The sequence below is a fragment of the Aulonocara stuartgranti genome, assembly GCF_965226115.1.
Source record: "Aulonocara stuartgranti genome assembly, chromosome: 18".
Classification (NCBI taxonomy): Eukaryota; Metazoa; Chordata; class Actinopteri; order Cichliformes; family Cichlidae; genus Aulonocara; species Aulonocara stuartgranti.
In genome coordinates this window covers 11,260,285-11,274,436 of record NC_138954.1, presented here as the reverse complement: position 1 = coordinate 11,274,436, position 14,152 = coordinate 11,260,285, and the positions used below count along the sequence as shown (strand labels likewise).

The 14,152-nt window shown below is 41.3% G+C and overlaps 1 protein-coding gene across 1 annotated transcript in view; it reads left to right on the top strand.

The window, feature by feature from the left end:
• The first annotated feature begins 235 nt into the window (after positions 1–235).
• LOC309693576 (band 4.1-like protein 3) overlaps positions 236–14,152 on the top strand; it is a 45,601-nt gene continuing 31,684 nt past the window's right edge. The window contains exons 1-3 of the mRNA XM_082512934.1: positions 236–405; positions 7,448–7,644; positions 11,098–11,241. Coding sequence (XP_082369060.1) covers positions 7,459–7,644; positions 11,098–11,241 — 330 coding nt within the window. The 5' untranslated portion in view covers positions 236–405; positions 7,448–7,458. The remainder of the gene's footprint in view (positions 406–7,447; positions 7,645–11,097; positions 11,242–14,152) is intronic.

Sequence of the window (14,152 nt, the reverse complement as noted above, 5' to 3'; positions counted from 1 at the left end):
TGGGACAGAAAATACCCTGCAGACTGTAGAACGGCCCACGGACACCTTTAAACTCAACAATCAGTTGAGCACATCATCCTTCCTTTGTTACATTCCTCCACTGATTGACTTTAATTTAATCTCATGTCCGTACATAGAGATGACTCTTAGTGTCGTTCGTCACTAAAACAACAAACCTCGTGCCATCAATTGCTGTGCGCGTGCGTGTATGTGTATTGGGAGGAGGGTGCTGCTAAAATAATGCCCCGGCTGTTCTGATATCCCACAATTCTACTCTCGGCTGCATAGTGGAGTTTGATAGGCTGGTGGAGAGGGGAACTGCAGCAGAGTAGCACCGCTGTCAGGAAACAGAAGCCCACTACGAATGCAACTCGCATAACCAGCTGAACGAGGACGCCGTGTCTGGTAATAAACCCATTTTCTTCGCTGCTTGTCGTTTGTACCATTACACCGAGGCTCACTTAGAGAAGATGCAAGTTTCGCTGCTTGAACGGCTCTTTGTGAGGTTTTGTCTCGTGCCACATTTTCGATCGCGTGCTCACAGCACCCGCAGCCGATGACAGATGATTAACATTAGAGTACAGTTTTACTGTATCTACTCAGGCGGAAAAAGTCTAGTGGACGTGGTTAACCGAGTCAGAAACGGGGGTCATATGGTTTTTCTTTCTTTTTTAATCCCACTGTGGTTTCACATTGTAACCATTCGGCGCGTAACACTGAAGCAGAAAATGTTGCTTTTTGCCGACTGAGCTGCTTGCAGCGGTGGTTAATCTGAAGCTAAAAGTCGGGGTATGCACGGATATTTTAAAGAAGCGCACCGCTTGAGGTGAAGCTGGCTAACGTGCTCAAGTTTCGGGGCCAGAAAGTGGGTGAAATTGGTGAAATGAGACGATACAGATGCTTGTCCGACCTTCAATCCCTCCCGTTTTTACATCAGTGAAGGAGAGCGCTGAGTCACTGGCAGGCAGTGTTACAATTTGCAGACAATTAATGGATTAAAACTGTCAGATTGTCCGAGGTTAAGACGACACACTTCGGTGTTTTTGATCTGCAGTGCGGTAGGCGTGGTTAGGGGCAGGATGACACGGTCTGGATCCTCTTTTAGCATCCTTACATCCTTGCTGCCACAGCATGCAATGGCTGGAGACTGATTTGACAATTTAATTAAGATGCACAGTAAGCTGCTGTTGCAGTAGCATTGAGAGGCAAGAACATTGTGGGCCTTGTAGGCAGGGATTCATAACTCGTTTACTGAGGCTGCACCTCTGTTTACAGCTTTAGTTTGCACAGTGACAATGGAGGAGGCAGTCTTTTCATTTCACTCAACAAAAACTGCTGAGACCATTGATTTTATATGAGGAAGACCCAAATTTATATTGGTCAGTATTGTTGAATCATGATTTTTGGCTTGTATTTATACATATATAAACCATAATTTGTCTCATATACTAAAGAATAAGATGCTCTGACATCTGTAGCTGTGATACAAATGGTGACTCTTATATCAAAGGCTACAAAGATGAGCAATGACCATTTGTAACTTTTTTCTACTTCTAAATGTCACTCATCAGTTATTTGTCCAACTGTGTTTGTGTGTATATATAATGTAAAAATGTCTAGACAGACAGGTGACTTGATTATAGCACGTTCATCATCAGGATTTTGTAACACAAAAATCACATGAATAGCTTTGTAATGATCTGATCATTACTAAAACATATTTTTAATAGTAAACCACATGACTATGGCTCTGCTAGCTCACTCAGACATCAGTGTATCTTTGTATTTTTTTTTGTTGTTGTTGTTGTCTGTAACAGCTCATCAAGCTGGATTAGGTTGTAGAATTATGTTACCTTTAAGTTCTAGTAGACACAATGCCATGTAGTGACTGCTCTTAATGGGAATGCACTGGTATTCCATCAGTATTTTTCAAGTTAGTCATTCTTGGCCTATTACTGTCCAGTGAGCATAAAACTAATTTAAAAACATAATGAGCAAATGTGCCTTCAAATTTACACAGTAAACAACGTAAACGGGGAAATAAAAGGTTTATTTTAACTTTTTTTTTTTTTTATTAGTGCCAGCAGGCATTATTAGTAATTAAGTCAGATTTACTGATTGTAAATCTCCTAAAATGCTTAATCCCTTCTGGTCCGTCTCGGCCACAGTATAAGAAGTTATTAGCTTCTCATCAATATACAGAGACTTAGTTCTAATCTTTTACATTAACAGGGGTTTTTCCCTTTGTCAACTAAGGCAGACAACTCAATCGAGAGCCACTAACTCCAACAAATCCTATCAGACAGATTGTGTTTGTGTTACCCTTTCACAGAAGTCATCCATGGCCTTAAGCAACTGCATGTCAACAATCCCGCGTTGATTGTGTCGCACGGTGTGCATAGTCAGAATGCAATAACAGTACCGGTAAGCTAGCTGTGTTGCCCACCGAATCATCGGAGGCCTCACTGCTAAAGACAGTAATGTAAACGCAGAAAGCCGACAGGATTTATGGCCGCCTCAGCAAAAATGCTCCCTGCTTTGAGTCACCTTCATGTGACCAGTCTACCTTCCCCAAATTCTGCTCTTGAGGTCTCACGTGTCGGCTAGATTTGTGAGGGTTCAACCAAAGGGCTTTTTAAAATTGACATCTGAAACGGCTGCTAAATTATATAATCAAATGTGCAAATACTATTTGATCAGATGTCACAAGGACGTTTTCATGGAAGTCTCAGCGAAACCTTACAGGGATCATTTGAATGACTTGCACTCTTAAGCTGTAAACTGGCAATGGAGCGTACATGCAGAAGCCATAAACCATCTGCCTCAGATGCTTGCTGAGTCTAAGATTTTACAATTTCACGCATTTATTGTCTTGCAGGACCTTTTACAGAGAGTTGTTTTTGGAATGTCTTTGCTGGCTCTTCAAATGAAACCCATGTTTTTAATTGTCAGAACTGTTGACATGCTCAAATTTTCCTACACCAGAGCAGGAGAACATTCAACCCAGTGTGGTATAAAACATCTGGGTCGTGTAAAATTCTTTACGCAAGTGCACGACTAAAATGCACAAAGCTATATGAAAATGTTGTAAGGAAGGTTTTCAACTCAACTTTTGATTAACTGGAAATGGCAATAATGACCTCTATTTCATTGTTGTCACCTTGTGTGATGTCCAATCAGGTTTTTGTGTTTCAGTAAACTCGGAAGTTTCCTGGGATGATGCTGGACAGCATTTTTGGCAGAAGTCTTGAAGGTTTAGGAAGTTCTAAAGCTGTGATTAATCTTTTTTTTTTTTTTTTTGATTAATCTGGTAATTGAATTTGTTAAGACAGCACTTGGCTTTTTATATATGGCGGTAATCTTTAGATGTCTTTTTGTGTCACAAGTACAGCACAAACCCAAAACAACATTTTTTTTAATTAATTAATTTTTTTTAGTAAAGTAAGAGGAGGTAGAGCTTTAAATAAAAATGTTTTAATTACTTAAGTTATTTATTTTGATAAATAACTATTTAAGTAATAAACTTAATTGATTTATCTACTAAATCTACTAAACCACAGACTTCTCCAAAAACATGTCAATAATTTTCTTAGTCAGGACAGTTGATGAGACTTTGGGGATCTGCAGGGGTGCCTAATTTGAATGTCCAGACCAGCTACGTGATATCTTGTTACAGCGGCTGGGTTTTGGTCTGCGACAGCTGTCGGCCCTGCGGCCATGCAAAATGGTCAGATCTTATTTGGCAGGCCTGCTCGGGATGGGCCTTGACGTGTCAAGCAACGCAGACTATTCCCCTCCATGTAACCTCCATAAGTCCCTGAGGGGTAATGATTGTGGGGGCAGGGGCGGCAGGGATGGGCCCAGCTGTGGTGTACTCTGGCTAATAGCACTCGGCACAGATGGCAGTCCCTCATCCTCCCATGTGTGTGCATGAGACTTAATGTGCACAGGCCCCTTTCCAGCAGTGTGCATTACAATCACACATGGCCCTTAAATGGAGGTCTGCATGCATGGGCAGTCCTACTACAGTATTTAGTGTCTGTGATCAATTATATAATAATGCAGCTACACACCGATAAAACCCTGGCTGCACTTTTAGGATGGATGTGAATATCCACTGCAGTGTACAACCCAACCATTGCAGCTCAGTGGGATTTTATTGGTCTGTCCAGTGACAGACAGCAGGTTTTATTAACTGTGGGCCTCTTTGGATTCACAGAAGGATGAAGCATGATAAAGCAGTATTAATGTTTCTTCAGAGGTGGGTGGTTTCTACTTGTCCTTCCTTGGAAGGCATAACACAGAGAGTATTAGCTTTTATCTTAAGGTGTGACTGAGGAGACTATATCTGCTTTCATCAGCTCACATTTGACCGTGAAGCTACTAATCCAAGAGGTAAATTTGATTATATCTTTGACACTAAGTGCTTTTTTTTTTCTTCTGTAAGTGCTGACTTCTACTTTTATTACTTCCAGAATTTACAGGGGGAACAAACAGATGTTTTAAAACTTCCCATTTTTATAATACGCTTCTGTTTTAGAGACGGTTCCCAGTCAACAAAATGTTTTGCATGTAACTGATTCTAGATCAAGTACATACATTAGTGAAGTTGAGGTGAGAGGATGAGCAGTAATTTAGTTGCTTTGTCAGCACATTGAGTTGTCTATTTCTGTCCTTATATACCTGTTAAAAGGTAAATCTTGTAAGTTTACTAGAGCCTTCAAAAAGACTTGAACTTGATAAAATGGCATTGAACCCTTTCTTTTCCAAACACACATTTTTGAAGTACTTTGGCTGAAACTTGTCTTCTATATTGGTACAATATTGGGCAGCTACTAGCAGAAATCCCAGGCAATACATGGCTTTCTTTCTGAATGCATAATTTATGTACCAGTCCATGGTGGAGGGCCACACACAGGACTACTGTGTAGGCTGTTGTGTTGCACTGTGAAGAGTGCCTGTCACCAGTGACTGAACTTATTCTTCCTCCATTTCTATGGTGCTAAGATGTTCCGTTCCACCACTCCTTCCATAGTTCCTTTTTCATAAAAGGATTAAGAAAGGCAAAGGTTAGCTACGCAGCCATCTTCTGTCAGCTGATTAGTGATCCGCGCCTCAACTCTGCCGCACATGACACAACAAAGTTGCAGCGAAAGAGGTTTTGACAGGATTTTTGCTTGAATTCAGCTCAGTGGTCTTTTACATTTCTCGTCTTCACTTGGAAAACATGGGTTGGAATTTGGACCTTGTGACTTTATTCGTTTATTCAAAGTGCTGCTGCTCAGGCTTTTAATCTTGATTAGGTCATCTTTATAGCCCTTTTTATGAGGTCTGAAGTTGAAAAGTGTTTGATCAGCACGTTGCATTCAGTGACCCTTAGAGCTTAGAATGCTCATGACTTTTTAGAAAGCATAGTTTCCACTGATTTGAGTCCATGAATTACTGTTGCTTTATATCAGCATCATTCTGATCCATTAAATGACCAACAACATGCTGGTTTGAAGTGTTTCTGCTACTTGGCAAAGTTTGAGTTTGCATTATTTTTGAACTGCTAGTTTGAAGCAATTCCATCAGGATTTAAGAGGAGTGCTCATTAGCGAAGATGAAATATTTTCTGGCATTCAAAAAGCAATTGCCTGTTTAAGTAAAGCATCGTTCTGCATTAGAATTAGCAGCTAATACCAAATGGCTTTGAATCAAGGGGCTGACAACACAACCTTGAGTCTATTCAGCTCAAAACTATGTTGAAGCTAAAAAGTGCAAGATGAACAACGCATCCGAGGCATGAGGTCATGTAGTCCAGCTGTTGATAATCTAGACGCATGGAGCTGGACGTGTTTGCCAAATTTAAATCTTTAAGGTTTTCAGAGATTTTTTTTTTCCAGTCTGGTAAAATGTCTTGAAAGGCTTGTAACAATCAGATGTAATCAGTCATACCAAGTAGATGTTATCTTGTTTTAATGTGCTCAATGTTTGAGTTGCAGATGTTGCCATTTCTTAATGACTGTTTGATTATTTTGGGTATGGCCCCTAAGAAGTGTTGGTTTTGTTGATCCAGACAGTGCTGACCATGCCCACAGCTAGAAGTAGATCTTCCTTGGAATCTTCCGTGCTTGCAGTAAACACAGCCCTATAAATAGAGCTCAGGGAAAAGCATACCAGCAGCAGAATGACAGGCATCCATACTACAAAACCCAGGCTCTGTGCAGCAGAGGCGCAGTATGCCGTTCCACACACAAACAGCCTCCAAACCCCACATCCCAGTGTCAAAGACTGTGGGTACAGTTAGCCTCCGGTGTGAGCTGTCCTTTCTGTCATTTTTGTTTGTCAAATCTAGCCATTAGATATATCCTCATTACCCAGCCTCAGGCCCTTGGGACCACATCCATCGCTGGTATGCTGCTATTCACAGAAGCAGAAGGTCATGCCATGAAAAACACGTACTGGTGCAGCTCAGACACTTTGGATTCCTGAGTGTAAACACTACAGAGAAACTGGGGGCTTGTACTTTAATACAGAGTTAATCAGCTGTTTTGTGTTGTTAAAGTAACTGCAGATAAGAAAAAGGCAGATTACTTTCTGCTTTCTCCAGTGAATTGCTGCTTTTCATTTAGTTTTCCTCTGTGGAATTAATATATTTAAGTTTGATTTTTTTATTTTTTTTTTGTTTATTTTTGATATTTGCTTCGAAAATGTAAAATATTTTCCAACTTCAAATTCCCAGAATTGTCTGAACAACAGGTAGGAAGCATAAAGTGATGTTTTTTTTGTCTTGTGCAAAAAATAGTGGAGCTCCACACTGGAGAGCTTGAGATGTTTGACATTTCCATCGGATTCATTCAAATATTTAATCAATTTAAATCGTTTTATTATGGTTTCTCACTTAATTTCCTCCTAATCAGCAAATTAGGCCAATTTAATTGATTTACACATGTAAATTTTTCACAGATGCTTTTATCAGAATGTGAAACAACTGCAGAAGTTCATAAATTATTTGATTAATAAACTGACAAAAGTAATTGGCAAATATATTCAGACATTTTCCTAGACTTATTTTTTCTCATATTTTAGAAACCAATTTATAAAAAAAATACTTGCAGAAATAGATATTTGTTACAGTTGCAGATATTATTTTAAATTTGTTTAATTCCCCTTAGTGAGCTTTGGATATATTGTAGAATTTGTTGACGTCATGGTACAAGCAGTCCAAGCCCTTAGCATTGTCAGCTACTGACACTACTGTGATTAGTTAAAAGGGGGACGTGAGTGCACCAAAGCCACTTGCATTCATGCCTATTCTGCTGTCAAACAATATCCACATCTCTGCATTTGCATCAGAGGGGAGCTTATCGTTAGACGGGCCCAAAAAGCGGCACTGCATCAATTCATAACAAGTCAGCTGACTCATCCACTTTTCCTCTTTACCCTCAATTTTCCTCCACTCCAGTGTGATTTACCATGACAACTGAATCAGGCGCCGACTCGGAGGCCAAGCAGCCACAGGAGAATAAGGAGACAGAAAAGGGGAAAGCAAAAGCGGCATCCCAACCCAGCCAGGTGGCAGCCGAACCCGCCTTGCCTCAGAACCAACCGGAGCAGCTTCCAGCCGCCGTCGGACACAGTACCCCGGCCAGGAAAGAACAGGTCAGCCTCTTTGTAACCACATCCACCCACTGTCACTTCTTTTAAAAATGGAACATCCATCCATCGCATCCACCATAATTTTCCTTTAAACATACTTTTACTGAATTTAATATTAGGAAAAAAACAAAACAAACTTTGCCACTTTATTTAAGAATGATTCTTTTGTGGTGTAAACATTGTATAGATCCTTTTGAATTTGACAAAACATTACACACCATTCATCCCTCTTCTGAATGAATTGTGGCTTTGTGAGGAAAAAATGGAAATGAACGTGGGGAGGGGGAGAGAATGTGAAGACGTGACCTCAGTCCTCCATGGCGGTTACAACCATGCGTCAGATGCATTTGTTTGTTTTTGAGGAAAGCCTGGTGTTCAGTTAGAGCTTTATATATTAGAAATGGGAAGACGGATAGATCAAGAAACCTTCAATTGTGGATGCTTTGTTTTCAGGCTTTACAGCAACTAAGGCAGTTTGACAGATATAGTCACTGTCACTGATCGGCCACACGCACGGGCAGTTTGGTGAGGGATGATTTTAGTTGTTTTATTTTGCCGTCTTTGTGTTTTGCCTCTTTCACAGGTTTTCTAAATAACTTGTCTACATAACAGCAAGGATGCCACAGCCATCCTTGCTGTTATGTTGAATAACTTATGAATGTAGTTCAGTAGAAACCTGGCATTATTTGCAATCATCACAACAATCATTTGTTGTACTGACTGTTTTTTACATCTCTCCCAATTTGCAACTTCCTGCAGCTGTGGGGACAATGATTGGAAGAATTTAGGGAACAACCTGGAATTAAACCCGTTGAGTTGAGTCTGAACTATGATGAAGACTTGGTGTATTTTAAAATGTATCCATAAGATTGCACACCACTTCGACGCATGAACATGTTTAAATGATTTTACATGTTTGACAAAGAAGCTGGACGAGTCTAAAACCAGAGAACAGTGATCTCTGGTAGTATAATATTATACCCTTTAGCCTATCCATGTTATATCTGATGAAGCCTGGGAAGCTACTGATGTTATCTGAGCACTAAGTGCTTGTCTTCAGGTTTTGGCCCAAACAGCCTTCTGGCTCACTATTTAATCGATCTACAGATTGAATTTCCAGTGCTTCCAAACTACAGAGGTTCAGTGTGAGGTAGATCCCTGCTTCTTCTCTAATTTATTACTTGAAAGAAAAACATTTTCACCAGCTGCACATGCTTGTAGATGTGGTCTCTTACTGTGGTAGTTAGTGGAAAATGTATATAAAAAGTTACATCTCAAACAACTTAACAGGTCACATTCCCAGTCTACATAGTGTTTGTGTTGCTTTAAACGTCTAGGATGTGTTTACTCACTCAGAAAACTTTAAATCCATGTTCAATAATTTTTTTTTTTTGGTGACTTTGAACTTTGAACTTCTTAATATGTTGGAGCGTGTAACCATAGTTTGAATGTGCTCAGGCTCACAACCCCACTCATTCAGCAGGTTCTTATCATGATGTGGAAAGGAGAAGGATTTAAATGGTGCCTTTGTTGAAAAGAAGCTTACACGTGAATCATAACAGGCTGTAATGAGAGAGCAGCAGTCGCAGGGCGATGTGATGGATAAATTAATTATATACAATGCAGGGTAATGTGGTGAAACGGTGATGAAATAAATGACATGTTTTCATGTTAACAAAGTCTGACTTGTACAATATTTTGCATTGATGTTATTGATATCATTTGTCTACATTAAACACTTCTGTGGTAGCCAGATTTTAATTTCAGCTTTAGGCTTTACATGGGCGCAGCATTGCTTTCATTCAGATGCTAAAACTTGACTGTGTCTGCAATCTTTATAAAGCTATTTAGCGTTGCTAAAAGAGCAGCATATTCCCTTTGGCCTCAGTTGTCCTTAGGAATGGGGTTTTTAGTCATAAACCAAAAATCTTGGACTATTGATGGCGCTGGATTCAAAATACTGGGAATCCAATTACTACCCTGTCTTCCCAGGGTAATGCTTATTTGTGCTGCATTTCTCAGACATTAGTCAAGCACTTGGTGAGATATTTAAGATGTATACAGAGACTGGATATAAAAGATGGGTGTAATATGGCCAGCACAAACATGTGTTCTGAGAAACCGAGGACACTGCGTGCTCACACAGTAGTGACTCGTCAGTCACAGCATAGCCATGTCCTAAAGCATTCCTGCTCCGTCATCTGCTTTTATCGAAATCGGGATCAGGAATTGAAGCAATTGAATGGGCAATTGTTACCATAAAGTGATTAGGAAAGCACCTGCTGGGATAATAAGGCAAGTGAGAAGTGGGATCATTATCTTACAGGTTTCTACCTGAGATTTCTTTTTTGCATATAGATGAGTCGCTCCCTGCTGGCCACTAGAGAAAATGCTAAGGCAGCTCCCTTTTGGCTTCACCTCTCAGGCTACAGTTTGTGGTTTGGTCCAAAGTGAACATTGCTATTCTCCTAGATCCAAGTAGCTCCAGGGGAATAGTTATACATATATATGATCTTCTTTTATAACTTGCAGTGTTGCCCACTGAGCTAATCGACCCCAAGATTCTTTCAAATTCACACAGCAACATTATGCACCCCTTGTTTTTCCACACTGAGGATGATCAGTGATGCACCATCAGTGTTAGAGCTGTGGGAATTGCCAGGAGCAAGACTGAGGGGAAATTGCACCAGTCTGACACAACACTGTCGGCCTTCCCTGCGAGGCACGTTCTCCAGCAGGGTGCACATGTAACTGTGATTTCATACATCTGTGGTGCCTGTTCTCACCAGTCATACGTCAAAACAAATGGGGGGGGGGGGAGAATGTGTTTTGTGGTATTTCCTAGAAATGTTAACTTGACCTTTCATTCTTGTGTTCTTTAGAGTCATCTTATTCTGCTTCTATTGTTTAATACTACATCAAAATGAGTCTACGGGGAGAGTAGTCCACATGAGCTGCAGTAGATACTGCAGGAACAATGCAATGAAAATGGCTTGAAGAGCAAGATAAGAAATGTTCTTCATCAGAATAAAAGGGGGGAATTAAATTCACTGTATGTAAGAAAGAAAAATATCTCGAAGCAACGGCGTCTATTCAGCATAAAGTCAGTCAGCAAAGGCTTTGTTTTCAGCGAAGTGGAAAATTGGATTTTCTCTCCTTAAGACAAAATGGCGGTACACCCCTAGCTGTTCTCAGTGGGACCTGATTACACTCAGTCAGGGTCCCAGTGTCTATTTTTAGGTTTACATTAACGGTCATTTAGGTAAGGAAACTTCTCTTCTGGTGGACATTTAGAGACGTTAATGCCTCTATCCACAATTAGCATGACAAGGTAGAAGCAGCTCATTACTTTTAACAAGGAAATTCCACTCAGCTCTATCCCAAATGTAGAAAACTGTTATTGTAAATGTATTATTCTCATTATTTTTAAGTGACACATTTTCCTCTTTTTGCCAGGAGCAGCAGGAAGAGGATCTGGTATCCCACAGGTCATCCACCAGTCGTCTGTCTAGGTCTCCGCTGAGAGGAGTCAAGAAGGTGAAGATCATGCAGTGTAAAGTCACTCTGCTGGATGGCTTAGACTTCACGCTCAATGTAGAGGTGAGACGCTTTAAGTTTAACACAGAGTGGTGGTCATTTTAAATATTCTGTTTCCATCAGCTTCGTCACTACTTTAATATGTAAGAGACTCGAGCCACATGGAAACTGTTCAGGTCCAAAAAGAGAAGGCAAGAATCAAATCAAATCACTTTTATTGTCACATCACATGTGCAGGTACACTGGTACAGTACATGTGAGGGAAATTCTTGTGTGCGAGCTTCACAAGCAACAGAGGTGTGCAAAAATACAATAACATAAGAACAAGCAAAATATAAGAATGGCTAAATCTGAGAATTATATGAATAAATATATGTACAATATAAGAGTGTATGCATATTACTGTGTGTGTGTGTGTGTGTGTGTGTGTGTGTGTGTGTGTGTGTGTGTGTGTGTGTGTGTGTGTGTGTGTGTGCATATTTAAAAATTAAATGGAGTAAACACAAATAGAATATACAGAGGTTAGCAGTTGGATATTGTGCAAAACAAGGGGCATTACTGTACAGTATGGAGTGCATAATGTTGAAGTTCCAGTAGTGAAGCTGAGGTGTCTATGATGGCCTGATGGAAAAAGCTGTCTCTCAGTCTGCTGGTACAGGACCGGATGCTGCAGAACCTCCTTCCTGATGGAAGTAGTCTGAACAGTTTATGGCTGGAATCCTTGATGATCCTTCCCGCTTTCCTCAGGCACCGCTTCCTGTAGATGTCCTGCAGGGAGGGAAGCTCACCTCCAATTATCCGTTCAGAGCACCGCACTACTCGCTGGAGAGCTTTGCAGTTGTAGGCGGTGCTGTTGCCATATCAGGTGGTGATGCATCCAGTGAGGATGCTCTCAATGGCACAGCGATAGAAGGTCCTGAGGATGCGGGGGCTCATGCCGAATCTTTTCAATCTCCTGAGAAAGAAGAGGCGCTGCTGCGCCTTCTTCACTGTTTTGTTTGTGTGTACTGACCACGTAAGATCCTCAGCCAGATGTACACCAAGGAACCGGAAGCTGCTCACTCTCTCCACAGCAGCGCCGTTGATGGTGATGGGGGTGTGTACTTCTCTGCACCCCCGGAAGTCCACTATCAACTCCTTTGTCTTTGCGACGTTGAGGGTGAGATGGTTGTCTTGACACCAGTGGGTCAGGGCGCTGACCTCCTCCCTGTAAGCCGTCTCATCACCGTTGGTGATAAGACCCACCACTGTAGTGTCGTCCACAAACTTCACAATGATGTTGGAGTTGTTAGTGGCTGTGCAGTCGTAGGTGTAGAGTGAGTATAGGAGAGGGCTCAGTACACACCCCTGTGGAGCACCAGTGTTCAGTGTGATGGGGGATGAGGTGATGCTGCCCAGTCTGACCACTTGGCGTCTGTCAGACAGGAAGTTAAGGATCCAGCTGCAGAGGGAGCTGCTCAGTCCTAGATCCTGCAGTTTCCTGTCCAGCTTCGAGGGAACGATGGTATTGAATGCTGAGCTGTAATCTACAAACAGCATTCTCACATACGTGTCTCTCTTCTCCAGGTGCGAGAGGGCAGTATGTAGTGTCAGGGCTATGGCATCATCAGTGGACCTGTTGTGGCGGTATGCGAATTGTAGAGGGTCCAGTGAGTCGGGTAGTGCAGAGCAAACGAAGTCCCTGATCAGCTTCTCGAAGCATTTGCTCACGATGGGGGTCAGGGCTACAGGTCGCCAGTCGTTCAGTGAGGAGATGGTGGAGGATTTGGGTACAGGGACGATGGTGGCCATTTTGAAGCAGGCTGGGACTACAGACAGAGAGAGGGAAAGGTTGAAGATGTGTGTAAACACTCCGATCGCCTGGTGGGGACCAGAATCGGCTGATTTCTAGTGTTTTCAGCTCTGACTGCTGAATGGCTGGTTGGCTCCCTTTATGTCGTGTTTATATAAGAACTTGTTTATGAGCCCTGTTCCATCACATTTGTCAAGTAAAGTTATCTTTATTTTTCCTTCTGCATGTGAAATGCAGCTCATGGCGTTCCACTGCACTATTATTATTATTATTATTATTATTATTGTTATTATTATTATTATTATTATTATTACAGTTGAACGATGTGAGCAACCTTACGTATTGCTTTAATATATAAAACAAATGTTTCCTGTCAGAGCGTCAGTGATCATCAGTACTCACATGATTTGATAGCTTGTGCCAGTGGTCTTCTCCATTACCCAGAATTCATCTGTGTGTTACTTTTATGATCCCTGCACGTTGTATTAACAGAATAAAGCTGCTGTTTTGACGGCCCTGCTTAGAAGCAGTGATTTCACGCTTTTCTCTGCACACTCGCATTTGCATTGTCAAACTGTTTTATGGGATTTTGTTTTTCCTCCAAACCTTCTCTGGGTAGTCTGTAGGGGGGAACAAAATATTCATGTAATGGTTCTTAAATGTTCAGTTCTTACTTCAAAGCTCATCTGCTCTCCAGAAATAAACCCTTTGAGGAAAAGAGAGCCAACAATCAGTGGAAAAACATGTGTCTTTGTGTTGTAAATGTGAAACTCGGAACCCCACACTAGCCTAGAAGCATGGCTTTTATCATAATATAGGGAAATTAAATATGGAAATGGGATATTTTGGGAGGCGAAGAAATGGAGCATGAATTGGTTGTTAATCATTATTAGCATGGCGGGGTGTGGATTAGGGCTGAACGATATATCGCATTTGCGATAATATCGCGACATGATCAAGTGCAATTTTCTAACCGCAAAGGCTGCGATTATACTCTGGACATGTCCAAATTCATGGGCTGCATCCTCCTGAGGCCGCATTTGTAGACCGATTACGTCACAGCGACGCGCCGAAGGCTGTCCAAATTACTACCATATCCCAGAATTCATAGCGCGGCCCAGCCAAACTCCAGTTTCCAACAATGGCGGCCGCTACTAAGTTTTAAAATTACTCATACTAATC